At 41.3% G+C, this 9,858-nt stretch overlaps 1 protein-coding gene across 1 annotated transcript in view; it reads left to right on the top strand.

Annotated features, from left to right (window-relative positions):
• The window catches only part of gpc6a (glypican 6a), a gene marked incomplete at both ends in the record, with an annotated part of 109,425 nt that extends 100,699 nt beyond the window's left edge, over positions 1-8,726 (top strand). The window contains 3 exons of the mRNA XM_079737004.1: positions 6,095-6,225; positions 8,161-8,336; positions 8,617-8,726. Coding sequence (XP_079593130.1) covers positions 6,095-6,225; positions 8,161-8,336; positions 8,617-8,726 — 417 coding nt within the window. The remainder of the gene's footprint in view (positions 1-6,094; positions 6,226-8,160; positions 8,337-8,616) is intronic.
• Between the last annotated feature and the right edge of the window lie 1,132 nt (positions 8,727-9,858).

Raw genomic sequence — 9,858 nt, 5'->3', positions numbered from 1 at the left:
CAGTATGAATGTCCTTCATCATGCAGTACAGGTTGTCTTTGGTGTTGCGCTGCGTCTGTTATAAAGGAACATGTGCATATATAATCTGCTGGTGTGGTTTTAACGTGCCCACCAGCCCATTGATTACCTTGGAGATCCTGTTTTACCTGCCGTATGGCATCTGTCCACGAGGCCTCTCTCCGCAAATAGCGCCCTCACCCCAGGGACCGGCCACTGAAAACCAGCTGTGTGTGAAATGTCCATCTGTGCTTGCAGTACCTAGGATAGGGTTTGTTTAGCATAGATGGGAGGCACTAAAACAGCCCCTGCTTTAGTCACACTTTTCAACCTCTCATGAATATATTATTTTGGTGTTTGGGGATTGATGGGGCACAGTGTTTACTTTCAGAAGGAGAATTCAAGGCATGAACAGAGAGGCTTTAAGAAGCAACTGTGTGCGTGTGTGTGTGTGTGTGTGCACGTGCTTTTTTCCGTGTGTGTGTGTGTGTGTGTGTGCTTTTTTCCGTGTGTGTGTGCGTGTCTCTGTGCATGTGTGAATGTGTTTGTCTGTATGAGCTAGTGTGTGTGGGTCGAGGCTCAAAGAGCTCAAAAGACAACAGTCCAACTTGATTCCTAATAAGATCCTTGACATTAGAGGAAGAGAGTGATGGATGGCTGCCCCCAAATGTAATAACAATAGATAGAGAGAGCTCACTCACTTGCTTCCTCTTCATCTTATATCTTTAACGTCTAAAAGCTCTAACTCCTAATAACTTTTGCATGCAACAAATGTAATGTTTAATACTGTTGACGTCTAACACAGTTTACGTAGTTTCAAGTAACTTTATGTCATAACATTACCAAATCATAACTTAATGGTCTAATAACTTTAACGTCTAATAAATCAAACTATTAACTTCTACCAACTTTAAAGTATCATAACTTTAACGTCTGATAACCTGAACTCACAAACTACTCATGAACATAGAATAATTGAACGTCTTATCATGGTAATGACTAATAACTTTAACATCTTATTACTTTAAGGGCTTACGTCTGAGCTTTAATGTATAATAACTGTGATGATAATAAAGGTCACATCTAATAACTTGAGGGCGCGGCCTCCGGCTAGAGAGGGCTCAGCCTCTGAAGTGGAGCGGGGCTCTGCGGGCGTTTGAAGTGGCGGACTGCGGCGGGCTGCAGTGCCCTAATTACAATCACTGGGGCTGCATTAGCATGCAGGGATGCACAAGCATGCTGCATTGGGGGACCCCTTGCAAGACACAGGGGATCCTGTTCAGATAGATAGATACAGGAGATAGTGTTAATTTGTACCAAAACACTGAAATAAGAATGGAAGAAAGATGGATAGTGAAAGAATGAAAGAAAGGGAAAGAAAGCAAGAAAGAAAGAAAGAGGGAAAGAATGGTGGATGGATGTGAATATGCAGGGTAGGATTTGTATCATTAAACTTCGTGTGCCGTGCTGGACAAGTGCCAGACTTGTGTCGGCACGCCAGATGCCACCGTCTGAGATTCTCTTTCATTTTCTCTCCTCCTTTTTTCGCCCAACCAACTGTGAGAGACCAGAGACCCCTTTCAAAGGTTTGAGACCATAATTGAGACGACATGACACATCGAAGAAATCGACATTTACCCTAACACTATCCGCTAAAACATGATGAATCACTGTACATATACAGTGTGTTATTATTTATTCAGTGAACTTTGCAACCGTATCATTAAATGTATTGTGACTAAAGAAAATGAAGAAAAATGTATTGCTAGACTATTATTCATGTATTGCTGAGAAGCTCTATGCAAGCTTTGTGGTAAACATCCTTGTGAACATCACTGGAAGTTTGTTACAGGGCAGATGCAGTAGAGCAGAACGGTTGAAACTGCCGCACAGTCTGTAGAGAAACAGCAGAGCAGACAGCTGAAGTCTTTCAACCATTCACCAATCAAAAGTTTAAAAACCACTGCCGAGAACCATTTGGACTGTCTTGTAAAAACACTGCTTGCTAGATAAGATGTGTACTTAAAGCAGGGTTATTTGTCCTAAACACAGATCATTTATTACCAAGAACTTGGTAGGCTTGTGGAAAGGTGGAGGAGATAGCCTGTGAAAAGTGTGTGAGGATTATTTCTTTGGTGTCCTATTCTACCGGCTCTTTCTCGAGGGCCGGACACGTCTACCGGTCAGGCCGGGTCTCCATGTTGACAGATTCTGGGATCAATTCTGTTCAAATGGGTCCCAACCTCTATTTGCTCCGCAATGATGCGTATCTGTACTCAATAATCATGAAAATTATTCGGATTGACAACTAGAATTTATTATAGTTATTACAGCGTTATGTTGCCGAAGGATATAGTCTCGGTTTATTATGGATGTTAACTATAATGTGATTGAAGTGGAGGATGAGGTGAGGTCACCTGGGTGTGATGTGACCTAGTGTAATGTCACCTGGGTGGGATGTCACCTGGGTGGGATGTCACCTGGATGTCACCTGGGTGGGATGTCACCTGGGTGTGATGTCACCTGGGTGTGATGTCACCTGGGTGTCACTGTCCTCCTGTAAACACATTATCATGTGTTCATCAGCCCTGGGTGCTGCCAGTCTTATTAAGACACATCACAACTCCCAGGGAACATAGCTCATACACACACCTGGGGGAATAAGCACATGACTGTGTGCACACATTTACCCAAATAAATACATGCATGGAGACAGACACACACACACACACACACACACACGCACACAGACGCACACACACACACACACACACACAAAAGTTAACTATAATAAAAAAATAAGCATGTTTCAATTCGAAAAGCTAGACAACAGAAAATTAAAAAGAATAGTAAGTAGTAAATACTCACAAAAATGTCATCAGTTTCAGGAAGAACATATTTTGATGGGATTCACCTCTACATGCTCTGACCCTTCCCTGGCGCTGGGCTTCTTCTGTTGGGAGGAATAAGCACAGTGGCATGAAGCACAGGCCCATGTTCCTCACTCAATTATGAGTATTTGCACCCTTTTAATGTTCATGTTTACACTGCCAAATAGAACACACATACCTTATTTATGTAAAAGAAAAAAATTATCCTGGTGAAGAGGGTACCTTGCAGAAAAAATATCTCAAAGGGGGTACACCAGTAGCAAAAGTTTGAGAACCAATGTAGAGTGGTTTTCAAAGAGAGTACCAGCAGAGTACCAGTTCTGGGACTTTGAACCATACACGTATCGCTCTAATTTATAGGTGTTTCTTAGAACCGTTGTTTTAATTTACAATTGTCAGCCGTTAAACCATTGAAATCACACATTTCATCAAAGCGACAGTCAACAGACTCTTTTTTCACTGGTTGCAAAATGAAAACATCAATTAAGGTGATTCAAATTAGCTGGGCTGCAGTAACGTGTACACTTACCAAAAGTAGTAAGCCAGTGTGAAGGAAAATGTTTTGTGTTTGCGTGCCAAATAAATTATTAAATAAACGAATATCGTCATCTGTTGTCACTCAATACTTTTAATTAGTAAATTGCCCTTTAAGAACAATCTACAACTTCAACAATTAAGAACAATCTACAACACAGTGTACAGCAATATGCAATTATCTATCGTGAATCACAGCCGTGCTGATATTCAGTAGAACAGCACACTGCTTACACACACACACGCACAACGCACAAAGCTCAAATAATCTCAAACACAAATAGCATAAACACACAGCATTCCAACCAATACAAACTACGCACATTCATACGCAACCACACACACACACACACACACACACACACACAATTATCAAACTATATAGCCATAGCAGATGTAAAATAAACACTGTAATCAAAGCTTGTTGACACTCAAAATCAAATGTTGTTTTTCTTTCCTGCTGCCCCATTCCCCAGGTTGATTTTTTCATTTGTATGCCAGAAGCCTCAAACAGGAAGCAGAGTGTCTTCTATTGAAAACTGGAACACTGTCTTCCTCTGCTGTGTTTATCGCTTATCTCAAACCGACACATCTCACCGTCTTCTCCACAAGCGCATCGGGTTAAAAAAGCTGGGCCCTTTTGAAGCATTTTTAGACAAGTCGTCGCACGGTTTATATCGCAACGCAATTGCCATGACACCACGTTGCCCCTCAGATGAGAGCAGATCCACTGTCATGCTGAGGGCCTTGTCACTTTCTGCCTGTACTTTCTGTTTTCTCCCCTCCTGATACAGATCTCTTGTATGACTGGATACAGATTTGTGTGTGTGTGTGTGTGTGTGGGGGGGGGGGTATTTGTGTGAGAGAGACAGATGTCATTCTCTTATTCAGGTTCTGTATTCTTTGGAGAAAATGAAATGCAATTTGAAGGAAAACTGTTATTTCTAGGTTTCAAATATCTCCCATCCCCCTTTTCTTTCTCTCTCTCTGTCTTTCTTGCTCCCTCTCTCTCGTTCTGTCTCTCTCTCTCAATCTCTCTCTCACTCTCTTGGTCTCAATGTAAGGATTGTATGTTGTGAGTTGTATTTGTGCTTTCGATTGTTGTGTTTTTTAGTCACCTGTGTTGAAGTGGTGGTGTGTCCCAAGCATTATGTGTTCTGTATTAAAGTGCTTGTGTGTTGCGGTCATTGTGTTTTTGCACTAGTATTGGTTGCCATTGTGAGTTAAGTGTGTGGTATTGGGTAACCCTTCCATTTATAGTCTCGTAATAACCACGTTTTTACCTGGTCAATATATTGTAAATTATGATATATTTTTGAGTAATTACAACTGAAGTTAAGGGTAAATACAGAGAAACTACAGCTGAAATACTAACAACAACCTCCACCATTACTTAACAAAGTACCATGTAATTGTGATTGTTTTAGTTTGGTAATAACTCTGATATAATTGCTTACTTCCTCGGAGAGTAGGCTAGCAATTCAATGAAACACCTCTATTACCCATCAATTAAATTTACGATTGTAGTTATCCAAGGTTTATGTTGGTAACAGCCAAAGTTTCACTATCTATAAATTAAGATTACTTTCTGATAAATTAATTCTTTAAATAGTTCTTGTTCGTGGCCCTATGTATCTATTAGGGTTTATCAGATTTACCTAGAAACTATGGAATTGTTTTGATTTAAGTTTAAATATTGCATTTATACTAACCTGTTAACAACCTCAATCAGAACAGTTTTCCTTTAGCGTCACGGCACATCTTTTTACGTACTGGGTACATTCTTGCAGATGTTTGTACAATTTACTCAGTTAGTAAGCTCAAAATGGTAATGTTAAAGGAATCCTTGTTTGTTTACATGGTATAACCAGGCTCTTACCATATCCCATGTAGTGAAATATTCCATTGTCCATAAAATTGAAATTAATTTGTACAATATATGTTACACAACATTACTGAGTAAAACATGTCAATTGACTCACTAAGCTGAAACTGTGCTGCATAAAGAAGCCGTTTGTCGAAGCAGAAGTATATTACAATACAGCCGAGTTTGAGGGTCCCCTTTAAGCTGATGCTAACGCCATGCTAAAGTTAGATTTAGCATCGCGAAACCCCCCCACCCCCATCTGCTGCTATTGGATAGAAGTCACGTTCTGGAGCTTTCAGTTGATTGGCTCACCCTTCTTGCAATGCAGCGAGCAGATGGATTCGGTGGGGTGTTGGGGAGGTTGGTGGAGTCCTTGTGCCAAAGGACCATGTTGAAACCTAGCGTCCTTCTGGATGAATTAGCCAGGAAGAGTTTAGTACAGAAGACTCACAAGGCAGTCCATCAGCTTTGTCACTTTGGGTTCCCACGTGCAATTATTAAAATTCAATAAAGTACCAAGTGTACCCAAATTATATTTAAATGAGACCCAACTCCCATACAGTCTTACAAGGTTTTAGGATTTAAAGTCACATACTTTCCATAAGCATTTTCTCCAACTTTTCACATTGACTCTTGAAGTACAATTTGAAGTCATTGAGAATTTAAAGAAAGTTACAAAAGAAAGTTATTACCTACAATGCACTGTCCACAATCCATTAATCCTACATAGTTACATTTTCCAACTCACTAACCTGCATGTTTGTGTGTGTGTGTGTGTGTGTGTGTGTGTGTGATACCGCTGCAGATTAAGAACATCAAGAAGAAACTTAGTGAGTCAAAGAGGTTCTGGTCCAAACTGCCAGATGAGATCTGCTCCGGGGGTAACCGGACCGAGCCGGACGAGGAGGGCTGCTGGAACAGTCATGCCAGGGGCAGGTGAGCAGGAGCCCCCCCGAAAACCCCCCTTGAAGAACATGGCGGGCAAGATTCTCATTACCTCCACCTCCTCCTCAACCACTTCCTCCCCCTCCCCCTCCTCCTTCCTCAAACTCCTCCTTATCCACCTCCTCCTCCATCTCCTGCACCATCCCCTCCTTCTCCACTACCTCCTCCTTCTGTTCAGCCTCCTCCTCAACCACCTCCTCAGAATGAACTTAATTTATTGTAATAAAGGGTAAGAATTGTATTAGATAAAAGCAGTCTGCGCAGACAGGCCATACAACACGACAAGCTGAAGCACCGTAGTGAGCCCTGAACAGTTGGCAAACTCAACTTTAAAGCAGGGAAAGGTCCTTGGGGTTGCAGATAGGGATGCCTCTATCACTCCGGCCATCTCAGGATGTAGCTCGTTGTATCGATGCCAGTCAGCCGAGGCTCATGTCTCATTTTCCCTCAAGGGGGATAAGCGATGCACAAACAGTGAAATGGTGACTATAGATAAAAACGAAAGGGTCACAGTGGCGTAGTTTCTCGCGAACAACATGTCTTATGGAAATTTCCTTTGCACCTCCGGCTGCTCTCCTAAACCAAAGAAATACACCTTAGTTTATAGGCAGTTCAGACAGACGTGTAGTTCAGATAGACGTGTCTACAGGACCACCCCTGGGTGTGAAGGATCGCCCAGGCCATCACGCACCTGGCTGTTATTACTCACTGAAAACCACAGGGGGAGGGAGGGAGGAAAGGAGGTAGAGAGAGGGAGGGAAGTAGAGAAATGGATACATGAATATATATATAATGTATATACAGTTTCAGGTAGATTCAGATGGCTAGTTGGATGGTGAGCCAGAGAGAGATGGATGGTTGATGGAGATGGGCAGACAGACGGACAGAAATGTAGGGTTTGATGAGTTGAGGGCCGCATGTGATCAAATCATACACAATATTAGAGAAACTTCACATTCAGTTTTTCAGAGTAATATTTGGGTAGACTTTAATGATGATTGAGTGAATCCATCGATGCATTATGCATTTAAGTCTTGGATCTAACCATCTGCAGCACCTGTGGTTAGGTTGAGCTCTCTGGTCACATCAGGCGTCTTCCCACCCCTGAAACAAGGGACCTGCGGGGGAAAAGAACACGTTAACGGCTCAAGTAACCAGTCAGTCTAATGGCAGCCAACCACGCAAACAGAACATGGTGCATCTTTAATAGACGTTCTCTCAAGGTTTTTTCGACAACAATTCATGCTTATGTTACGTATTTAAGAAAAAGAAGCTCAAGGAAATTGTTTTTGTAGAGCACATTCGAAAAAAAAAGTAATAGCTCCTTGCTCTCTACATAATGCAGACGACCAAGGAATCAAACAATTGAATCCTAAGAAGAATTTCATTGAAAATAAACATTATTCTTCTGTTCCATTAGGAAGTTTGTGTTGAATTTCCACCGCCATACCTTATTGCATTCTGCATTCATCATGTAACATTCTTTTCATAGTAGTTTGCCTAGAGGATCCAATACTGGAAGACTGAACACGGAGAATGCGTGGAGGTGGATGCTTCGAGTGTGCAGATAGTGACAAAGTAGAGGGAGGATGTGATTGCATAATTATGTCTAATTATTTGTAAAATAATTAGACCTTCTTCTTCTTCTTCTTCTTCTTCTTCTTCTTCTTCTTCTTCTTCTTCTTCTTCTTCTTCTTCTTCTTCTTCTTCATGCTCTTCTCTGAATTATTGCGGGGGGACTGTTTGTACACTGCTCACAGGAATTCAGAGATGGGAGATTTTGTTTCTGTAATAGGAGCATGGATGTATTAGAGTAGGAGGGACTAGAGCTGACCGGAAGCCATCCCATCATGCTCAAATCTGCCCCAGACTGTATCCGTCTGTTCCTAAAAGACTCTGTTTCCGCGTGGCGTCCTGGTTTTACAGGTACTTCCCAGAGGTGGTGAGGGAGGGTCTGACAAACCAGCTGCACAACCCTGAGGTGGAGCTGGACATCACCAGACCTAACTCCTTCATCCGCCAGCAGATCATGGCCCTCCGCGTCATGACCAACAAGCTGAAGAGCGCCTACAACGGCAACGACATCTACTTCCAGGACTCAAGTAAGTCTTTTATATGGGTGAGGCCAGAAACTGCAATGGTACAATTTTCTTTTTTTTTCGTTTTTTTGGTTTGGCTGAATAATTATGGAATCTGGTTTAAACACAAACTTGAGAATATCTCATACAATTCTTGAAACAAAATTATAATCATATTTTTTTTTAACTCAAAATCGAAATATTAATAGATTTACAAATACTGGATACATTTGTAAAATGTATAACAAAACAAATGAATAATGTTACTTTTCTAAAGTTGAACATGTTATTCCGTTGTGTACAGATACAACCTCCTATCCCTACGCAGCCACTGTGTCACCGACCGAGGCCCTCCATCAACTGACAAATGGCAGCTCTGTAGGCTCAACCCTGTGTCCCTTGGGCGAATGTTGAATTGCAGAATCATACATGCTTATGATGTAGGAAGAACTTTGAAGAAAATGGCGAATTCAGAATCTTTCAACAAGCTAAATGTAGTAAATACATTGAGAAAGCATTAAGTATGATCTAAATTCGACATAAAAAAATAGAAGGTGTTACTTGTAGCTTTACACGGATTAAACAGTTTAGTATATATTGTAATCAAATTTTCTCAAAACATATGAAATACTTTTAGCAGTATTTCCGTTTGTATCATGATCAACAGGATTTACATGAGCACCACAATAAAGATGTTGTCATAAATCCAATCTCTTTATTGTTAACGAGCCAGTGAATCCAAAACCACCTATTTTTGCTTTAAACATTGTTATTTTTCTTATATGATTGTTATCATATTAATCTATTCCATTTAATCACTGTTACTGAAATAAGTCCCCAGAATAAAAAGGGGTTGAGCCCCATGTTTTCACCATTCTCCCTAAAACCCTCCGTAAACGTTCCACACGCTGCAACACCGACGGTGTTCTTTTCATGCCGTCAGATGACCTTTTTCTGATGGAGGGCGTCAGGACAAAGGGGCACTGGTGGTGCGGTTTGTCTGGACGTGTGGAGCTCTATCTGGGCAGCAGTTGATTGCAATGTCCGAGACAAAGTTTGGATTTTCGTACACTTATAGTGTTACGCCACAGTGTGTGTGGACGGAGGAGCTCCGTCTGAGGAGTGGTTTACTTATTACCCACATCCGAGGTTAAACCTCCCAGACACCTATAGTATAACGCTACGGTGTATGGCACATTTAAGATACATCTTCGCTATAATGCTCATAACAGTTTCACAACAACATCACTAAAAAAGTATCATAAAGCTGGCGTGGGTCGTAACCATGGGGATAACACAACCCCCTCTTTCCTAATACGTTTTTTTGCCCAAAAAAACATATTGTTTTATCAGAAAGTGTTCAAATTGCATTTGAAACAGTGGGTTCACTGGCTCTTTTAAGCCAGTTTACATTTCAGTTTTTTGCAGCCAGTGATACAACTTATTTTTAAAGGGGACATATTATACCACCAGGTGTGAGTGTGATTAGCCTTACAAGTCGTTTCGAAAATCTGCCCCATATGACATCACTAGTGGGCGTGTCCAC

Source organism: Pollachius pollachius (assembly GCF_949987615.1).
Source record: "Pollachius pollachius genome assembly, chromosome: 5".
Taxonomy (NCBI): domain Eukaryota; kingdom Metazoa; phylum Chordata; class Actinopteri; order Gadiformes; family Gadidae; genus Pollachius; species Pollachius pollachius.
The sequence above is the reverse complement of the archived record's forward strand: the minus strand, read 5'-3'. Positions and strand labels throughout refer to the sequence as shown.